Raw genomic sequence first — 21,787 nt, forward strand, 5'->3', positions numbered from 1 at the left:
CCTCCTTTGCAGTGCAGCCCTCCCTGTGTATGTTCCTGCCCCAAACCTCCCATGTTCTCCCCTTCTAAGGCCTTTGTAGGAAGCGAGGCCCTGTGTCCTGCACTGATGACTCAGTGCATGGGGCCTCTCACATCACCCCGGCTGATGTGCTCTGGGGCTGTGCGTCATGCCAGCCACTGCCTGGAATTCTCCATGAACTTAACCTCATTCCAAGCGCCTGAGTGTGAGCCCCAGCTTGCTTCCACAGCGATCAAGGAGTAATGCAAAGCAGTGTCATCCCTGCTAAGAGGAGGAGCTTTGGGAGTTGAGTGCCTCACTCGACTTCACAGTTGGTTTAGTTCAGATGGTTGACTACACACCTGCAGTTTTAGTTAAGCACAGTAGGGATCTCTCTGCCTGGCCAGTTAATTGATCTGTAGGAGATTCACTCTGATCTGTTGTTTGTTTTAAACCAAAACTATTCCCATGGTTAGTATGTTTGACTTCAGCGTTTTTTCTTCCAAGGTGGGGATCTCATAACCCTGTGTTTCCTATGGGAAAATCTTACCGCATAGGCTGACACCTACCTGCTTTTTCTCATGCTTCCTGTGTAGACAATCATAGATAGTACTCAGACCAACAGAGAGCCTTCCACAGTCCTGCAGAGAGAGAGAGGCCAGTTGAGGACTTTGTTAAGTGCATACAGAAGGCCCCTTAACTTGCTGGTGTGATGCGTTGAGGTTGAGCCAACATCCTGGGCACTTGGGTTGGTGTAGATTGCAAGGAACAATTGCCGCAGTGCATTAGGAGCCTCCCAGCTGATCCTGTGAGTTGCCGTTCACTTAATGTGCTGATAAGATTCCTTCGAGGCTCAAGGCTCCTGCGTTTGTCCTTCATTTTTTTGTTTATTTGTTTACCGATTTTTAAAAACATTTATTAGTGCGTGTTTGCAGTACATAATGTTTGCATTCCCTCTTGGGGTTGGCGCATGTAGGAAACACATCTTACTTAGTTCCTTCTTTCTTCCCCTTCCCTCCCCTCCCCTCCCTCCGTTCGTCTCTTGGTCCCCTTCCCATTTGAGAGAGCTCTATCTCCCTACTTCCTGTTTTGCTCTTTATTTGGGATTCGCATGTAAGAGAAACGACGCAGTGTTTAAGCTTGTGTCTGATTTATTTCACTTAGCATTATGGTCTCAAAGTGCATTGAAGTGTGCTCCGTCTGGGCGAGAGTTTTACTCAGCTCCGAGTGCTAGGCTGTCCCCTCAGTCAAGGGAGATGAGGTCTGCGCCACGCTTCCTCCTCACTGCAGCCCTCATGTAGAACAGCCTGGGTGCCTCACTCCCTCTTCTCTGTCACACTGACTAACGTGTTACCTGAAGTCTTTAGGGCAACGGCATTTGATTAAATGCGATCACTCACCACTTTTACTGGAGGAGGGGTTTTCTGGGCATAGCCACTGCAGAAAGTCCAAGAACAGCTCTTGTCTTTGCTGCCTGGAGTGCAGGTTTCTGGCCTGGAGGCTTTCGTACTCAGTATGTCACTTAATGCCAACAGTAGCCACGTTGCTTTCCTCAACACCTCCCTCTTCGGAGTTGGTGGATGAAAAGACCCCTTACTGACTGCCTTGAGGAGTGTGCTCAGTAAATGTGAAAAGACCTCTGTCTTTACCGGACGCGCCTGGAACTTCTCATCAGTGTGATCGGAGGAAGCAGGCTCAGGAGGGAGAAGGAACCCAGACTGAGCCTGTGGAGCTGCCACCTGACTGCAGCGAGGCCGCATCATTCCCGGGCGTTCGGCCTTTGCTGTGTCATGGCAGAGTGGGGCGGGCAGAGCCTCAGCTCCTGGGGTCCTCCTAGACCTCACTTTCCCTGTTCCCAGGAGAAAGCTCTTAGAAATGGCCGCACAGAAGCTGCTTCCCAAGTGCTTCTCTCCTTCCTGGGCCCCTGCTCCTGCGTGCCTCCGACTAAGCAGCTGTCTCCTCAGCGCCACTCCTGTTGTCCTCGGCTTTCCTACCATGGTAGTTACGTGTCTGTCTTCAGTTTTTGCTGCACTGCCTTTCCTTCTTCCTGAGTTATTCCAGTCCCCAGCTCGCAGCGGTCACCTCCCCAGCACACCGGGGTGTTCAGGGAAGACTGGGAAGCTAGTGGGGCTGCATCTTCTGGTGCTTCGTGGATGGAAGAAGGGTGAGTTCATAACTCCCCAAGGAGCCCTGCGTGCACCAGAGGCAGATAGACTCACTTTTCACGCCAAGGAGCCAGCCCTGCTTCACACTACCTGTAAATGAAGAAGCTTATTATAATCTAATCATTTTTTTATCAGGTTGGTAATTTAAAAAAAAATCGTGTTTACCTTGTTTATATACCTTGCAAATGGCCAGTGCTTAGAATTGGGTGTCTAGAGTTGACATATAGAAGTGTCCATTGGTTCTCATTTTACTCATTTCTTAGTTGAAAAACCTCTGTTTTCTTTGGGGGGAAATATGGATAAAAATATATTGGAATATTAGTTCTTTCCCTGTGCCTCAACTATGAATGTTTGGGGAGAATGACAAATAAAGTACTGTATGTCGATTAGCATTTGAGTACCTGCCAGAGCTCTAGCACAGCATTAGATTTCAACTGACACCAGGCACAAGCTATTGTAAGGACCCTTCCCGATCCCCTCACTAACTGCCATAATTGGTAAAATGTGTGCATTTCCTAAGTGTAATTCCACCAGTGTTGAGTTTTATAGTGCAACATCAAGCTCAGGCTGTGTTTTCATGGAGAAATCTTTATAATATCATAGCATTTCAGTGTTAGAAGGGACCTTGCCCATAATTCTAGCCTTGCTTTGTAGACTGTTGATCCAGGCCTTTTAAGTGTTCATTTAGAAACTATAGGGCCGGGGATTTAGCTCAGTGGCGCCTTGCCTGCCTTGCAAGCTCAAGGTCCTGAGTTCGATCCCCAGTACCAGAAAAAAACAAAAAACATTTAGAAACTAGAATTCTGCATTTCTGGCAGTCTGGAAGTGATTCTGGAGGCACTATTCTTCTTTGCTACTTCTGTCTTTGGTCAAATGCTTATTGTTTTCTTGGGTGCAGAACTGAGGATGTGGATGGATAATCATCTGGTGCAGCTCAAGCTTGGCTGGCAGTGAGACCATGATGGCCCATCTGACATGGACCCCTTCCTCTAGCAGCAACACAAGACAGCCCACCTGGTATTGTCACTCACTGCCCCACCCTTCAGTGCCATGTTACAGTGCCCTCACTACCTCGCTGTCAGTCTGCCTTGACTGGACTTAGATTTCCTGTCCACATCTTAAATGGCTACGTGTCTTGCTGCTACAACAAAATCTGATAGACTGAACGGCTCAGACAACCTTTATTTCTCTCAGTTTTGGAGGCTGGGATGCCTAAGATCAAGATGTCAGTAGAGGACTGTATTGCATTGTTGCAGCTGGCTACCTTTTGCTATATCCTCACCCTGTGGAGAGGGAGAGCTCTGGTTTCTTCCTTTCCTGATACAGGCAGGAATCCTTTCATAGGGGCTTTCCCCTCATGACCTCGTCTAACCCTAATTCCTTCCCAAGCCCCAAATACCACGGCATTGGGGGTTAGGCTTTCAACAAGAATTTAAGAGGGGCAGAAAATTCAGCCCATAGTACCAGGAAGCTGTCCAACATGATTTTTCTTTGTGACCCTGTGCATTGTTCTCTGAAACTTAGTGAGGCACCTGGGGTGACACAAGAGGTGGTTAAAGGGAGGCAAGGAAATACCGGTTCTTGGGCACCCTTTTTTGTCTTTATTTAGTGTTTGCCATTCATCTTTCTTTGTTGTGTTCTTGAATCTTTTCTCTCTCTCCCTTTGCAGATGTTCCTACAATGAGTGCTCCTCTGTGTTTAGCCACATTGACAGTTGCTTTGTTAGTGAATCTTGTGGTACATGAGTGATATGTCTCCTAGCTGATTGGCAGTTTGTAAGTATGATAGCGTGCACACAGCTGTTGTGTAAACTGGAGCAGTTGTGGAGAAAGAAAGGCCTATTAATAAAGGTGTGAGCTCCAGGAAGTTCCAGTGGAACAATTCTATATTGCAGCTATTTAGGAAGAAAAAGGCTGCTGTCCATTCTGTCTACTTCTGTGATAGCTTTTGAAGTTTGAACATCTGAGGATTAATATGTAGGAAGAAAACAAACCCACATGACATTTAGCACATAAACAATGCCACAGTTGAGCAGGAAGCGCAGCCCTGATTTGGTATTCTGCTTTCATAGTAATTGAAGGCCTGAATCCTAGCTTCCCAGGAGACAGCAAATAGGCAAATAAATTGGAGGCCTCCCCCTTATGGTTATTGATACCATTTTTATCAAGTAGAAAGATTATTTACCCATAAAAGCTCAACTGTAAGGTTTTTTGTTTGTTTTTTAACTATTAGCTGGCTATTCGTAAGAAGTTAGGAGATAAGAGAAGGAAAAAAGCAAATATCATCTGATATTTAGATTAAAACCCAAGCAAAACACGTAGATTTGTGGTTTTTTCTGTAGCTGTTTTCCTTGGCACAGATCATACCAGAGAAGCTTGCCTGTTCTTTTGCTCAGAGTTACGCTCAGAAGAAGAACCAGAGGTTTATCAGATACACTGCTTTTCTCATTAGCTGGAAATAAAATGTATTTCAGTAATGAGGGGCAAAGGTCTTTGCAACTCAGTGTGATTCTGGTTTTGCACAGATCTCGGTTCCAGTTGAAATGTAATGGTTTGGAGACATGGGACTGTGAGGGTCTCTGATTAGCACCTCTCCGTGTGCCCCTGGCCGTAGGGATGTGTGCCTTGTGGCCAGTCCAGGTGTCATCTGTTCTCAGACTGTGGCTGTAGGTTCGGGTGTTGTGTTCCTCTCAGAAGGATTTACTGTGCTCTTGAGCCAGCTGAGTGCCGTTTTGGTCGGTGATCTGCCGGGGATAGTGGCCCTGATGTCCTTGTCTGTTGTTGACATTGTGTCTAACGAAGAGCCCCAGAGAAGAGTTCTGTAGTAAAAACAGATTCTCCATTAGGGAGTACCACGATTGTCCCTTCATGGAACAGTAGCTAGGGCAACAGCATCAAAGCTGCTAAAAGGTTAAATGTGTTACTGCTGAGTGTAGAATTGAGATTTTCTGACAATATTGAAGTTTCTGTGGTTTTGTAATTTCTTTTCTCTGAGGTATTTAATGATGAATATTACAGCTTAAAACAATGAGGTTTCGGACTTCCTCAAACTCAACGCCTCACACATGCCTAGAATCAGTGGGAGGGAAGAGCATGCAGTGTCTCAAGGCTTGAGAGAGGGCAAATGCAGGGCGCTGGAGAGCTGCGTGCTGGCGCTGCTAACCGCACTCCTCCGTGCCATGCGGCACCCTGTGAAGGCGGGACAGGGACGGGCTTCCTTGCGGAAGTGGGAGTGATTCACACGACTTCCTCCTCCTGAAGGTGAGCCCTGGCTGGCCTGTCCCCTTTCACGTGTGTATGACCTGGCACCTGGAGTCTCCTCTCCCATGAATGGGGGTGGGTGGGGGTGGGGGTTGGTGTCTCTGATGCCCTCCCCTGATGATAGATTTCTGTGATTCCAAGTAACCGAGGGCAGTTAGAGGATGCCCTTTCCTGCACTGAGGCACAAGGGTTCAGACACACTGGCCTTTGGGGAGCTGGAATAAGAAGTTTACTTCACAACTCTGTCATGACGATGAGCATCTGTGAAGCAGTGTGTTTGCTTTCCAAAGAGGCCAACCTCAAAGACTGTTGGATGGAGCTGACCTGGTCTCTCGATCAGTGATGATGCCAGGCTGGGCCACAGTAGTCTCACTAATGTGCCATCCGCCTGTCGGTTGGCAGACTCACTAGCAGCTGCTGTGTGCAGTGCACACTAGGGAACATAGGAATCGGTGGCAAGGTGTGCATGCTCCTGAAGTGTCCCTGGGTGCCCAGCTTCACTCTTGGACCCAGAATTAGCACACGGCTGCCTCTTTTGGGTGCCGCGTCCCAGGATGGCAGGAGCTGTGTGCGTGGAGAAGGGAAATTGCCCAAGAGTGACTGGCAGGGAATGGTGGGTTTCCCTGCTCTCCTGCCTGCCCTGTGGGCCCTCTGGTCTAAGCTGGCCACAGTTTATTACAGCTTGGTTCTGTCCTGTTCCTTGTCCCTAGGGTTTGGTTATTGGCAATACCATTGTGTCTTGCCAGTGTTCTTAGAAATGTACTCATAAGTGAATTTTAAAAATAAAGTGAGTCATCCTTTGAGGTCAGACGAGCACTCCTTCTCCTCCTTAAAGAAGACTTTGGTGAATCCTTGAGAAAGAAATAATGATTTTTATGGAGGCCAGAATCAAATCTTGATTGATCTGGCTTTTAAGTCTGGAGATGTTTGAATGTCAGATTCTCTTAAAAGTGGGCCCCAGCCCGTGGCATAGCTGGAGAGGTGACGCACAGGGCGAGGTGCAGGGCATGGACCCGGGGGCGCAGCACACACCCCGGTGTGGGAGGACAAGGCTTGAGCCCACACCACTGTTCCCGTTGGTGATCAATCGAACATGATAGGATGCATTTCTTGCTGTCTTCTTCTCACACTTGAGTCCATTGCAAGGCATTTGCTTTCTTATCTCTTTTGGAGCAGGTAGAGGCTTGATGGAAGAACTAACCAGATCATTGCTCATTTGAGCCCAAGATTTAAGTTAGAAACTTCACATTTGATCCTGTTCTCATTTTCTTTCATATCGTTTATTCTCAATATATTATTTGTAATTCTAGTTATATTAAAAGTTAATCAGCCCTTGACCCCAGTAGTTCAGACTGTTTGAGGAAGATTCTTATCTAAGGGAGGAAGTCTTGTTAAGTCTATGACTTTCACAGGGACATTCCATTCCCACTTTAGGATGAAGCCACAAACCCTCCTAACTCCTTTAGAGCCCTGGAGGAATCCAGTGTTAGAGTCGGTGGGTTCTTGGAACAAGTAAATGCATGCCTTCTAGAGAGGGAAGAGAGACGGGTGGGAGCATACAGCTCTTCTGCTAGCCACACCCAGAGCACATTTCCTCAGAGGAGGCAGGCAGAGGCCCTTATCTGTGCACTGGTTACCAGGACCCTGATCCCCACTGCATTTAGGGCTTCGCACATGTTCAGCATCACTACGCGTTGCTTTCAAAAATATTCAGCAAATCAAGGTTTTCCTAATTTTAAATTGGTTCTTTCCTCATATCTTTATGGGTTGTTGAAATTTTCCTGGGTGTAGAGATAATTAGTAGATTTAATTGATAAGAAAAGGCCTTAAGTTGAGAACTCAGAGAAATCCTAGGTTGTTCATGGAAAAGAGAAAACCGAAATGAATAGATAGCAACAATATAACTGAAGGAAATACTCTTGATTACTCCAGAGAACAGACCTGGAGTGGCTGTCCCCATGGAATGGCAGCTCTGGGGCCAAGGAAGACCCAGCTTCCCCACACACCACATAAGACTCCCATGCCTTCAGGTGTAAGGTGGAAGTTAAAAGAATAGATTGTTTTACTTCTCTTCCTCTTTCATTTTATTCTTGCTGGTTAGTGGAGAAATGATGTTGGATAGGAAAACCACATTAGAATTTTGATAAGTTGCTTTTTTGAAATGGAGTTGTTTCCATGCCACAGACATTTGGAGAGGAGTATGTTTATTGAAATACATTTTTATAGAAAATATTACAGAATCTGTAATTGAAAACTTATGGCAGTATTTTGTGGAGTGATATGTTCTTAATGTTAATTTGTGGATTCGCTCTGAACTCCCTTCTGCTGTTTTAGAACCATTGGCTGGGTGAACATTTTTCAAGAGTCTTTTCAGATCTAAACTGTGTTTCATAGAATGGAGTGTTTGGTGCTTAAATAATGTATAAATCCAGTGGGATAGGAGCTGTCTGTCAGTTTTATTAACTTTGACCTTTTCTCCTATTATAAAGGTGGTTCACTTAATATTTAATGGACCCCTTATAGATCTTGACAGTTGGAGCTGTGTTCCTGGAAACTGGGATCCATATATATGATTAACAAATGTTACTTAATCATTATGAGTCAGCTTGCGAGGGCAGATTTTGTTTTGGAAGAAGAGGAATCCTTCCACCTACATGTGCTCTCAGAGCTGCACTGTAAGTTGAGAGCGTCCAAGATGGTGCAGGTTTCACAGAAACCCTGGAGAGGAGGCAGCAGTTAGCCTGCACTTGTGCTGTTTGGATTTCTGTTGTTTGAGCAAATTATCTGAATGATGCCAGGTGGGCAGAATCCCCCCTGCCACTCTGCATCGTTAGCAGGACTCTGCCTCTCAAAGAGTCAGCAGGGCCGGAATGGCTGAGCTTGCATGGACAAGGACAGAGAGCCAAAAGGAAAGCCGATTCCTTGAGCCAGGAGGGGCCCCTGCCAAGCTGTCTTTCCTTTTAATTCCATAAAGCCCCTTGCATATTGCATTCATTGCAGATTCTGGTGGGGAAGATCGAAACCCAAGCAGCTGACATTTTGAAACATTGTCTTTCAAACTTGTACTGTCCCTTGCTTCCATTGATTTCCCATTTAACAAATCTGTAGGAGAAAACCAAATTTGAGCAAAATTCATTGGTCTAAGATGAGTTATTAGAGCCAAATTATGCCCCCTTTTCCACTCTGCAAAGAGCTCTGTTTTTATTATGATGGCGATGCATCTTTGTCTTGGACTAGGCAGCTGCAGGCTCCCACAGCAAATCGACCAAGTGAATCAAGAGCCAGTTAGGAAGTGGGGTGGGTGCTGCAGACATAGACGTCCAGTCTTCCTGGGCCACTGGACATCTTCGTTTTTATAGCCACTTTCAAGGAGCAGTTCATTTCAATTGGGTTTCTTTTCTTCACTCTCTATTTGTGCGCAGCCCTGTGGCTTTAGGTGAGGCCATTTATTTTTCAGAATGTTATTACCCTTTGCATCCAGGCCCCAACCCTTTATATGTGGTGGTCACCAGTTTCATTTCCAGCAGCTGTATAATGTAGCTGATTTGGCAAAGGAGATCTATGCCTTGGAAGAACATTTTGAAAAAGAAATTGATTTCTTTGTTTAGTTAATTCTAAATGTCTGGGGGGTTTTGTTTTGTTTTGTTTGTTTGTTGGTGTTTTTGTTTTTTGAGACAGGGTCTCACTGTGTAGTTCAAGGCTGGCTTTGAACGCATTATGTAGCCCAGGCTGGCCTGGAACCTGCGGCGTTCCTCCTGCCTCAGCCTCCAAAGTGCTGGAATTACAGGCATGCACCACCATCCCTGGCCTAAATGTATATTTGAAAGAAGAGGAAACAATGGATGTTATAAATGGCCTCAATCCAGATTCTTAGCTTGGCATTTGTACATTTGAGTGTTTTTTTTACATCTGTTCAAAATTGAGATACCTTTCAAGGCTAATTTTATGATGGAGAGATTAATGACAGCTCTTAGTATTAATGACAGCTTTCATATTTCAGAATACAAAAGCATAGGATTAAAAAAGGGAGGTAAGTCACTGTCACATGTTGGGTTGGGTACACAGTATACTTTATTTGGCAGTGAGTGAGAATGATTAGTCGTTTTTGTTTTTGTTTTTTTGGGTACCGGGGATCGAACTCGGGTCCTTACGCTTTCAAGACAGGCGGTGTAACCACTGAGCTAAATCCCCAGCCCGATTAGTCGTTTTTAAGTCAAGATGGGGAGCTGACTGCACTGGGGCACAAGGGAACTTTGTACAGGCATGGAAATTGCGGTGTCTCCACTGGAGAGCCGGGTAGCTTTTCTCCAGACTCACCAACTATACGCTGAGAAGGTGTGCGCTACATTTAACCCAAACTATAACTCAAAGTGGGTATTTTAAAAGTCTTGTGTGGTTTAGAACTAGGCAGCGTCATTTCTCTTTTCCAACAGCAGTTGAAATACCATAGAGAGTAAAATGATCTGTTGTAAGTAACTTCAAAGCGCAGCAGTTTGTCCAGGAATAAAGCCAAAAGTGCTGGCAGGGAGCCCTTTATAAGTGGGCAGCACCCCCCTGCCCATTGCATTGCTCCAGTTGCATGGAAGTAGACACGAAATAGATTTTTCCACCAGTCCTCTTCTGCGAGTTGTATCCATTTGTATGCCTTGTCAGATGCTTTCTTGAGCTTGTTCTGAGTGTTGATAAACCTTCGCCCTTGAAAAAGGTAGCCTAGCGCTTCTGAGCGCTGACTCATGGTGCACTTGAGTTTGTATGACCAGCTGTGTGGTGGTCCTTGTTTGCTACTGTAGACTGAGTTCTGTGGGTTTGATTATAAGCAATACATGACAGTCACAAGAGTTCTCAGAGCGCTGTCTCTATGGAAAATCTCTGTATCTCACTTAGAAAAAAAAAAAAATAGAAAGAAAAGGACACTGATATTAAAGCCACTGCTGCAAAACTTATTTGAATAACAGTGAAAAATGAAGAAAAAGTAAGCTAGCTGTAGTGGTGCACGCCTAGATTGCCAAGTTCAAGCCCAGCCCAGGCAATTGAGTGACATAGGGAGTGTCTCAAAGTACAAAAAATAGAAACTGAAAAAGGGCTGGGAATATAGCTTAGTGCAAAGGCCCTGTGTTCAATTCCCAGTACTACAAAAGGAAAAAAGGTAGAAAGTACCCCAATTCTGCTGGTCTTTAGAACCTCTTTTGGAGTGTCCCTCTGTTTATAGCACAGCTGTTTTTAATTCAACAAAGTGATGTAAAGTTGTTTTGCTGCTTTAACCACTTTCCCAGTTCGTTGCTGGACATTTTGATCTTGTTCTGTAACACAGTGGTGAGCATCCTGACTCTTTTTCTCTGTTTATCTGGTTACCTCTTTAGGAATCAAGTTTTGAAGCGTGTTAGTAGCTGTATTTGAAGTTACTTAAAATATCGTAACAGGGTAAGATGGTTGAGTCTTAATAGCTGAAGTGCTTTTGTCCTGCTTTTACAAATGACATCTTCCCCCTTTTCTTCCCTGCAGTTGCAGTACCACGCAGGCCTCGCATCGGGCCTTTTGAATCAGCAGTCGCTGAAGCGCTCTGCGAATCAGATGGGTGTGTCAGCCAAGCGGAGACCGAAGGCTCAGCCCACCACCCTGGTCCTGCCTCCTCAGTGAGTGACCGGCTTGGAGAAGCACTTTCATCCTGGCCGGACGCCCTGTGTGCTTGTCTGGGGCTCATGGAAAGTCATGTTTCTTTTAAAAAGGAATCTAGTAGGGACAGAAACCAGGTGTGATGGTGACATGACTTACATGGATGTTTACAAAGCAGCTATAATGCAGTTAATATATTTTGTGTGTGACTTTCCTACCTGGTAGGATTTTTAGATATTGCATAGTTTAATATTTGTTTCCTTAATGCAGTCCCAAAGTTGGCAGGATGTGAGGACCGTTGTCTGTATTCTACAAAGGAGGCAGCTGAGGAGCACATTTGATAAGCTGCGGTTGACCTAGGGAGTCCACTAGAGCTAGACCCAGGGCACAGCTGGCTTGTTGCGTTTGACTGGTGATGTGTGTGCTCTTCTTTATCCCACGAGGAGTGGTCCTGGACACAGTGAGGGTCCTAGAACACACAGCTTGATGCCTTTTCCACACGAGGGCATCCATGTAGCCACCGCTTCCAGAATCCCAAGAGGCCCCTCACATTCCCAGTCTGTGCTTGTGCTGCCGCCTTCTCTACACTGAACACTATTATGACTTCCCGAAACAATTGTCTGTCCTTGAACTTCATACAAACTGTGCCATAGATCGTCTTTTGTATCAGTTTTTTGTTGTTGTCTGTCTGTTTCTTGGTTTGTTTCGGGTTGGGGATTAAATTTAGGGCCTTGTGCATGCTAAGCACATGTTCTGCCCCTGAGCTGCACCTCCAGGAAAGTATATCATCTTTTTTTCACTCAAGATAATATCGACTAGGTTCATCCAGGCTATCGGTTCTTTTTGTTGCTGTCTAATATTCCTTTAACTGTGCCACGATTGGTCCATCTGTTACCCTGTTGAGTTGTTTGTAGTAGAAGATCTAGTAGGTGTGTGTCAAGACTTGTCCAGTGATGTGGAGTAAGAAATGTGAGCGTTCCAGTCCCCACTGACAGCTTTTCTGCTGGTGTGCAACTCCTTGGGCTGTCCTCCCAAGGGCTGAACATTTCCTAGCCTATCCTGTTCCCTTGAACTCACTTTTATTTACATCCCTATTGCAAACTGCATTTTTATATTTCCTGCCCAAAAGAGCATTTGCATATAAGATCTGATCATTTCTCTTTGCTGAAGATCTCATTTATTTTCTGTTTGGTTAGCAAATAGGTATTGTGCCTACTGCTGTATATGTCGGGCAGCTCCAGGCCCTGAGAATATAATCATGAGCAAGATGGACATGGTCCTGTATCCTGACACATTTTTAGTGGAGGTTAAAGGCAGGGGAAAAAACCCTAAATACACCAGTAGCATAATTTTCAGTTGTGATGAATGCTTGGAAGTAAGAAAAATGGCAGTAAGGCGTGGGAGAGCAGGAACCTGCTTAGGTGGAGCAGCAGCTGAGGAGGCCTCCGTGAGGAGGTGGCTTGAGGCTGAGGCTGAGGCTGAGGGGCGAGGAGGGGACAGGAAGTGGGAGCCCCCAATGTTGGTCCCTGTGGCCCTTTCTCCTGCCCCCGCCTGCGGGTGCTCTTCTGCCACCGTTCTGTGATCCTCAGATTTCCTTCACTGCTCACACTCCTTCGCACCCAGGAGAAACAGCCAGCCCACCTCTGCGAAGTTGTGTGCTGCGTGCGCGCACAGGTGTCATGTTTTTTGAAAAGCAGCTGATTTAGGAAACATCATGCCTGTAATCCTGGCACCTGGGAGGCTGAGGCAGGAGGATCACTGCGAGTTTGAGGTCAGCCCGGGCTACACAGTGAGTTTAAGGCCAGCCTGCACTACACGGTGAGACCCTGCCTCAAGAAGAAAAGGAAAGGAAACAAAGCTTCTTAAGAAGCACCACTGTGTTGTCACATGCTCTTGTGGTGACTGCAGAGCTCAGCTTGTGGCCCTCTCCAGTCTGGTGGCCTGTGGCCTGTCGCCTTCCCTGCATGTACTGTCTGCGAGGCAAGATGTTCGCTGAGAAGTGAGAGACTTTCTGATAGTCCCATAAGACTGGAGCTGAGAGGTATTTGTTGCTAACTCTCCTGACGAAAGTCAGTTCTTAGTCCATCTGTTCCCCGTTTGTTAATTTGCATTGGCTGGAAACCTGTTTACAGGTGACAGGCTATTATGAGGACTCTGAGAGGCTATTCTAAGCACCAAAGCAATCGACAGACTTTGTTCTGATGCCAAAGGAAGAAAGAGGTGTTCACAACTGTCATTATAAATTTATAATAAATCACTCAAAATACTTAGTTTCAAAGGGGAAAGTGGTTAGTGAGTCCCAAGAATACAACAACAAAATGATTTCCTATATTTAGCAGCCTATTTCCTGCAAAAATTGACTGCTGCTTTTTCACATCATTGAGCTTTTAGGGCTCACATTATCCTGGAATCTCCTTCCAGAGCTGTTGTCCAGGCGGCAAGATCTGCAGCACAGATTCCTCTTGCACTTTTATTGAGCACCTACTATGTGTCACTCATTGTTTGAGGTCGACCAGAAATTTGACATAGCTTCTGACCTAATTTTATAAAAGCTTTATGAAAGTTTTTTTTTTAATGGAAGTTTTTTTTAAGTTAAAAAATAGAACACTAGCAACAAAACAACAAAGATAATAAAAAATTATATCATCCTGCGAAAGGTACTGTTAAGATTTTGATGAGTATCATTCTAGACTTTTTGTTTGTTTGTTTGCTTTTTGGTACTAGGGATCGAACTCGGGACCTTGCACTTGCAAGGCAGGTGACGGAACCACTGAGGTAAATCCCCGGACCTTAGACTTTTTTTCCTATAGACATGTAGTATATAATTCTTACAAATAAAGCTCTGAAAAGGATTATTGTGTAATAGCATTTTGTATTATATCCTGACATATTATTGAAAGTAGTTGTTAATGTAAGGCAGCATAATTTGATCCATGGAATATTTGAATTTGCGTATTAATAGTTATGTTACTGTTGTGTTCTACACAAGACTCCTAATTATCAAATTTTTTTATTGTAAGCCTGACATGAGCATAAATTAAGTTTGTCATTCAGGAAATTCCTTGAGCCCCTTCTGAAACAGCCAGGTTCTCCGCAGTTGCTGTTGATTAACTATTGCTGCAGGATAAGTTGCCCCTGACCCCGACGAAATGTTCCCAGTGGTGTTGTCTCGAAGGGTCTGTGGGTGGGAATCTGGAGCGGCCTGTCTGGGTGGCTCGCGATCACTCTCATCAGTTGCAAGGCCAAGGTCAGCTGAAGGCTCCGCTGGGCTCTGAGCTTGGCTTCCAGCTGCGCAGTGAGTGACACAGCAGGCGGGCTGGTGCTGGCCGTGGCAGGAGGCCTCTCCTGGCTGCTTGAGTATCCTCATGAGATGGAAGTTGGCTACTGTCCCCAGTCTCAGGGAATGAGAGCCAGGGGCCGTCCTTCCCATGACCTGGTCTCGGACAGCACAGTGTCACTTGTACCCCGCTGTCTTCATTAGGAATGAGTCACTTCAACAAGGAGAGCGGACAGGCTCTCGTTTCTGAAGGCAGCAGTGTCAGAGACTGTGGACATGTTTTGAGACCACTCAGTTACCAGCAGGAAGAGAGATTGCACAGGAGAAGGCTGGCCCAGTTCGCTGACTTGCTCAGTAAATACTCATGCAGGCCTACGAGGACTTGGCTTGGTGCACTGCGCTGGGGACTCGGGTGAATACGACATCACCAAGGCTTTCAGAAGCTCTCCATAGAGATGGGGGAACAAGAAGTAGCAGGATGTGGCAGCGGCGAGTGCCAAGTCACAGTGACGGTCATGGTCCTGCAGTGCCAGGAAGCAGGGTTGAGGGTTCCTCCTCTGCCAGCTGTGAAAAGTACAGGCTTGGTCAGGAGCGTGATGCTTTCTCTCGTGGGCCTCCAGGATTCCAAGGATAGACTTGTTTCTAGACAGCAGAGGAAGCCAGCATGGGGCTGGGGCTGGTTCCCCACGTACCTCCTCTGCCTGGCTCTGCTCAGCTGTACTGAGACCAAAGGCGTGGCAAGAGCACAGATTTGTACGCTGTGTTTATTTTTCAAATGCAGTTGGCGTTAACAGTAGTAGTCTTTGAAGACTCCGATTCCCCCTGAGTTCCATAGGATGAGCAATTCGTTGGATTAATGATTCATATCTTCTCCCCTTCCAAAGAAGCTCCTGAGGAGATCAAGATGTTCATGCTGAAAGATCTTTCGCCATGTGATAGGACTCGGCCTCCCTTCCATGACTCCCCAGTGTTCTTCGAAGTCTGGCAGCACAGGCACCATCTTTCCACCAAGAGGCTGTGTCCTGTTGCTGGCTAGAGATTGGCAGGCTTGCCCCTTGTAGGGTGAGGTGAGCCTGGACATTGGCCATCTCATTTGAGCTACCTGTGTGTTTAATGTTGGTCAGACAGACCTATGCCTACTCGTGCTCTCTCTCAGATAGCAGGCTCGACTTCCCGTGCAGTTTTGGTGTGCTTCTGAGTGAACGTGGGCTGTTGGTTTTGATCAGTGTGCCCAGGCTGAGGGGTTTATGACTCCTGGTCTCAGCAGCTGAGGAGGTGCTGGTTTCTATGGCAGCAGAGGTTAAAAAAGTTGCTGCATGCCTAGGTCTCATTTGGGTTTGAGGGGGAAAAAATCCTTTTAAAATGCTACCCAGGGCTGGAGATTTAGTTCAGTGGTGTCGCCACCTGCCTCGCAAGCGCAAGGTCCCAAGTTTGATCCCCAGTGCCAAAAATAAAATAAAATAAAATAAAATAAAATAAAATAAAATAAAATGCTACCCGGCCCCCGAAAGTGGGGCTAGGCAGTTTCTTTTGTATCATGTTATCTCCCATGAAAAGGTCCTGCCTGCCAAATTAAGGACATACTTCCTTTGATGGGCTTCTGTCCCTGTAGTCCTTGGGGAGGAACTGTTTGCTGCATTTGCCATCCAGGTCCCAAATCCTCGACTTCTCTGAGCCATTTCTCCATCAGTCTTTCTCTGTCCTTACCGTGGGTGTTCCCCTTCTCCTGAATCATTCCCGCTAGGAGACAAAGCATCCTTGCCCAAAGCATGCATGTCTCCTCTTGCCAAGAGCTGGCCCCTTACCCACAGGTTCTCTTCCACCCCGGCAGTCACTGTCGCAGTCTCTACCCCATACCTTTGCTTTCTGTCTCTAGAACTTCACAGAAGCGGGTTCATGCAGAGTTTCCTGCTCACTTCTGGTTTCTCTCCCTCAACATGCTGCTTTTGTGATTCATTTATGTTGCATGCACCAGTGGTTCATTCCATTTTGTTGCCAAGTAGTGTTCTTCCAGGTTCTGTGGAGCCTATCGGTGGCATTTCCTGCACATCTAGAAGCTGTTTCAATGTCATCTGATGCTTCAAGAGAACAGAGTCCTCTCTTTACGCTCAGGTTGCTGGATGACCTACCTCATGTTTGAGCAGCAGCAAGAGCCTGGCAAAGTGCTGCTGGAAAGACGTGTCTCCTCCTCGGGAGTAACACGGATAATGACACAACGCTCACACCTCCGGTCCCCAAGTTGGAACAACAGATTGCCTCCAGCATGGTCCTGCTTCGGCTCTAGGAGTTGGACTGAAAGAGGCACATCTCCTGCCTCTGCTTTGCACACTAATTCCTGGGAAAATCATCGGCTTGCAGTCCCAGGTGCAGCTTGTACAGATGATTGGATTCTTTCCAAGATGTGGGGAAGGCTGCTCTGTTCTTGATAGGCAGAGGCTCCTGTTGTCTTTTGCTTACTGTAAAACTGCCAGGAGTCATGAGAGCAGAGCAGTGATATCCGTCCGTCCTCAGTTCGAGTGATGAATGAGGAGGGAGCCTGTCAGGCTCAGGCGAGCAAGGCAGGTTCTTGCCAGAGTGGCGCACACTAACGCAGCATTTCCTTCTGCAGCTTTCTGGCCGTCGCATCAGTATTTCTTCTCATGCTGATTTTTGAGACCTTTGTAAGGAGTTTTTCCTCAGCCATGCGGTTGTGAGACTTTGTAGTTCCTTTACAAGAACTCTCACGTGGACACCACTGGTATGGTGACTGTGAACACGTGTCCTTGCAGGGACTTGATTTTCTTCGTGATTACTTGGGCTTTTATCCTGAGACTCTTGATCTGTTGTGGCGGGCAAAATTTGGTTATATGGCTAATTAGCTTATAATAAACTCACCAACAGGAGGTGACAGGAACCTTGCATAAGGGTACCTGGCAGCTCCATTTTTTGAAGTTGAGTTCAGCTTGCCCCTGAGCAGAGTCTCAGTGAATAAACTGTGAATGAGGAGCATCCTGGTTGGTTTGATGGCATGAGCCTTAGAACTGCAGAGTTTCACCCGCTAAATGACCCCTCTGGGTGCTTTACGGAGAGGACGGCTTGTTCCCCAGCGGGCTCAGCCAGAGCTGTGCTCCATCCTATAAAGGAGCTAGAACTGTGCACTGAAAGTTTCCCAAGTTTGGGAAAAAGTCGTCAAAACTTGGGTGGAAATTCACTAAGTCCTTCTTTCCCCTACTGGCAAGTATTAAGTAACAATATTCATTAAATACCACAGAGAGGCTATGTAATAAAGAAATAATCCTCGGCCTAGGTGGCTGTAGCTCTCCAGAAGAGCCAAAATTGAGAATATAATTAAAGATTAAAACATTGTTTGCATTCTAGAACATGGAGAAATCTTTTCTCTCCATTGCGGGACCATATTAATAAGGAAGAGATCAGTTTCCAATAACCGGCACTACCAGAGCTCATTTATTAACATCAGTCATGAGCAAGCATTGACTCAGTGCTGCTATTGCCTTTCTCCTGCAAGGCTGGAGTTGTGTCCAGCATTCAGTGTGCTGAGTTCCCATGCCAAGACTCACCTCCATAGGAATCTGAAATCTCCATTTTGACCACAGAATAATTTTCAGTCTGTAATAAGTTTCAGCCGGTGTGTGTGTAAAAGTTAAAAGGATTGCCATGAATTGTATCATATCTAGCTATATGAATATTTATAATTGCAGTTGGCAAAAGGCTGTCTTGACACAGGGACCAGAAAAAGCCCCATGTGGTTGGCTCTGGTTTGCAGAGCTCCTTGACACCAACCTGTGCGCTCAGCCTCAGCGGGAGAAGAGCCCCGGGCCTTGTCCGATTAGATTGTAAAAGTTTAACCGTCCAGACACAATTCTGTTCTCCCTCGGCTTTTCGCTGCTGTTCACACCTGCCTGTTTTCCACTGGCCTTGAAATAGACTCGGAAGGCATTTCGAGGCTGAGGGTAAGGAATAGACTTCCTTCGTGTTGGCGCTCCATTGTTGCCTTGTCCTCATGCTCATCAGGGCTTCTCATTTGAAGGCCCGGGAAAGACGGGCCCAGTAATAGCTGTTGAGATGTCCTTCTTTGTGTGTTTATGTTCCTGTTACGGCCAGGTCGAGGAGGAGAGTGTATCCCTGAGTCCGTCACTGAGAGGGAGGGGAGAAGGTGAGAGCAAGAACCCTTCCTCCTCTTCCTCACTCTTGGTGGGCTTCAGTTCTGTGCCTCTGCCCTCTTTTCTCCCCTCTCTGCTCCTGTCACCCTTGGACCAAAAGTCCTGAGGGCTCAGGGCCTGCAGTACTTTTCTGCCTGGCCCTGCCTCGTGCACTGTGGTTGAACAACTGAGTCCTGGAGGCTGCTCCTTTCTCTGTGGCTCCCCTGTCTTTGAGGCTGAGAGCAGCTTTTTACAAGATGTTTTGGATGTGCATTCACGGTGCTTGGGGCCAGTGGTGGATTGGAAGCGCAAGTGTTAGGTATTGAAGCAGCTGGGAGCCAGGAGCCATTGAGACGGGAGAAGTGCAGGCTGTCTCCAACAGGAGCCTTCCTGCCAAGGGGAGATGAAGACTTGGTTCTGAGGCATTAGTGGCATGCAGGGCCCAAAAGCTAGGGGGAGGCCTTGCAGTGTGGCACTGTGAGCAGGGGCAGATGTGTGGAAAGTGGTATATCAGGAAGATTAATCAAGTGGCAGGTTACAGATAAATAACAGTCCTTTGTAGCTGTTTAAAAGATCATTGGTTCGTGTTACTTATCTTTTATCCTCTCTCTTTGGGCAGGAGAAAAGTCTCTGGGAGAAAAAAACAAGGAATCCCTCATAAATATTAATGCAAAAATCTGTCTATGGAGAATAAATATAGGGACATTTTGTTTTAAATGCTCTATATCGTTGTGCTTCATTAGCATATGTGTTGTAAAAGCTACTTTCTTCCCCTTGAGAGAGCCGTATTTAGTTCAGCTAATAGCCAGAGACTGTAATCTGTAGCTTGCTGGGGTCAGAACACTTTAGACAGACAGGAGACCTTTGCTCCCCTGCTCTAGCCTGGGGTCTCCTTGGTTTCTCGCATGCTCAGAGCTGCTGGCCTGTGGCCGGAAGCCAGAAGTCCTAGCCCTGTTGAATCCTGTCTTTCCATCCTGGCCCTCTGCCTGGACCTTTGATTCCTGCTGCCTGACCCCCTGTCTGTTTTGTGTGTGTGTGTGTGTGTGTGTGTGTGTGTGTGTGTTTGTGTGTGTGTTTACTTTTCACACTGATCATGCTTTTTATGTATTCTTCCCAGGCCAGGAATGTAAAAGTGCACAAAGTGCTACATACAAGCAGAGGCTATAATAAGTTCCACCAGCAGCACCTGCAGTGTGAGGTGCTCATAAACCTTTGGGGTGATGCTGTGACAGACCAGGTTTGCTTTAAAGTACTCCATGCTCCTCTTCCCAAAAGTATTGGGTAAGGAGAGTATGATTAAAATTGTTGAACTGGATAAAGAGAACACTGTGCTGCTGCAGGATAGGGCTGTCATTATACTACACTGTTATACTGTAGTGGATGGAGTACACCATTTTGTCTACTGTGTGTGCTTTAATCCCCCCTTGTCTTCAGAAGATGTGTTCTAAGACCCTCACGGGATGACTGAAATCAGAGCTAGTCCTGAGCCCTATAAATGGGCCCTATATATGTTTTAAAAATATGTACATATCTATGATAAAGTTTAATTCATGAATTACCCACAGTCAGAGGCTAACAACAAATTAACAGCAAAATTAGCATAAATTTCTTTTTCTTTCACCGTTTCACAAATAACAGACTCATTCTTATACATAGATGTTCGTAACCTCAATATACATTTCTTTCTTTCCTTACTAAATTGAGAACTTTCACCTTTGCCCTTAAAAGGAAGCTTCTCTTTGGCATATCCACATTGCCAGCATAACTACTCATTTGCACTTTGGGGCCATTATTACATGAACATGCACTTTGGGGCCATTATTATTATTATTATTGTTATTATTATTATTATTATTATTATTATTTTGGTTCTGGGGATCAAACTCCGGTCCTTGTGCTTGCACAGCAGGCGGCGAAACCACTGAGCTAAATCCCCAGCCCTTTGGGGCCATTATTACATGAATATTATTACATGAATTTTAGATTTGAAAATGCTTTTAGACTGAGATTGACTGCAAGCAGCCAGAATAGCAGAAAGCAAATCATGGGTGAGGGTGGACTGCTATATCTGAGACTTTTCATGATAAAGTCTTTAAAAGTTCAAGTTGGGACTTGCTTGTAGCTGAGGCAGTAGAGCTTTGATAGGTAAAGTGGGGAGTGGACAGATTCTGCAGGGTCGTGGAGCGAGACGGGAGGAGTTGGTGACTGAGCCCCGCTGCCCTGCCTTGCCCTGTCCTGCCCTATCCTGCCCGACCTCGAAGGCTCTTGTGACCCTTGCCTTCTGGCGCTGGTCCTCACCTCACTCTCAGCTGACCCTGTCTTGTCTTTGTCTCAGATCCGTTGTGACACAGACCAAAATTTAAAATGCGCTGTCTTCCAGAGATACTGAATCAAAGAGAAATCGCATGAAATAGAAAACTAGCCTTTAAGCACTAGGTCGAATGTGGCAGCCTGCAGAATCAGTTTAAAAATGAGATTTCATTGCACCCTCTAATTGCATTTCTCCTTACAAGGTGATTTCATCCAGGAAGACAGCTGTCTGCTGTGGTTATTACATCACTCTGGCCATTACTGGGCAAAGGAAGAACAGGAATGGGTGGTCGCTAGTGCAACTCATCAGATAGAGGCTGGATCCTTTTTTAAAATTTCTTTTTGCATAACAAAAACAGCTTCAAGATTGTTAATATTTCACACCATGCGATTCCCAACTAATGCTAGCTGTAAGTGAAACTTGTTTTTTTTTTTTAATTTTGTATTCTTTGCATGCAGAGTCATTTTGCTGGGCTCCTGGTGTTTCCTTTTCTCTCTCCTCCCCATGTAGGCTGTCAGTAACTCAGATTTCAGCCCAGAAAGTCTAGGTAGGGTTACTAGGTGGGGCTACCAGTGAGCAGGCAGCAGAAGTACACAGGTTATTACAGATCTGATATGTATTTTTTTCTTTATAGCTGTATGTTTTTAGGAGCTTTATTGCGGGTTACAAAAAGTGCAGTATGTGAATTGCATATATCTAAAGTAACATGTGCCTCAGAACCATCACTTTACTCAGCATAATCAAAATAACGAACATATTTCTTGCCTGAATGTTTCTTCATGCCCCTTTATTACCCCCTCACCATTCTGCAAGCAACCACTGATTTAATTTTTGTCACTGTAGATTACTTTGTGTTATCTAGAAGTTTATACAAATGGAATTATATAGCATATACTGTTTTTAAAAAATAATCTGGAGTTTTACCCAGCATAATCATTTTGGGATTTATCTATATTTTCATATATATCAGTAGGCAATTTCTTTTTATTGCTGTGTAATTAGTCCACTGAATGGATTTTCCACAG

General features: G+C 45.7%; 1 protein-coding gene across 1 annotated transcript in view; it reads left to right on the top strand.

Moving 5' to 3' along the window:
- Med27 (mediator complex subunit 27) overlaps window positions 1-21,787 on the top strand; it is a 186,069-nt gene that overhangs the window by 52,340 nt on the left and 111,942 nt on the right. Inside the window, exon 3 of the mRNA XM_004849063.3 lies at window positions 10,925-11,055. Coding sequence (XP_004849120.1) covers window positions 10,925-11,055 — 131 coding nt within the window. The remainder of the gene's footprint in view (window positions 1-10,924; window positions 11,056-21,787) is intronic.

The sequence above is a fragment of the Heterocephalus glaber genome, unplaced genomic scaffold, assembly GCF_053883595.1.
Source record: "Heterocephalus glaber isolate CG9 unplaced genomic scaffold, H.glaber_assembly_v1.0 deba00001479, whole genome shotgun sequence".
NCBI lineage: Eukaryota > Metazoa > Chordata > Mammalia > Rodentia > Bathyergidae > Heterocephalus > Heterocephalus glaber.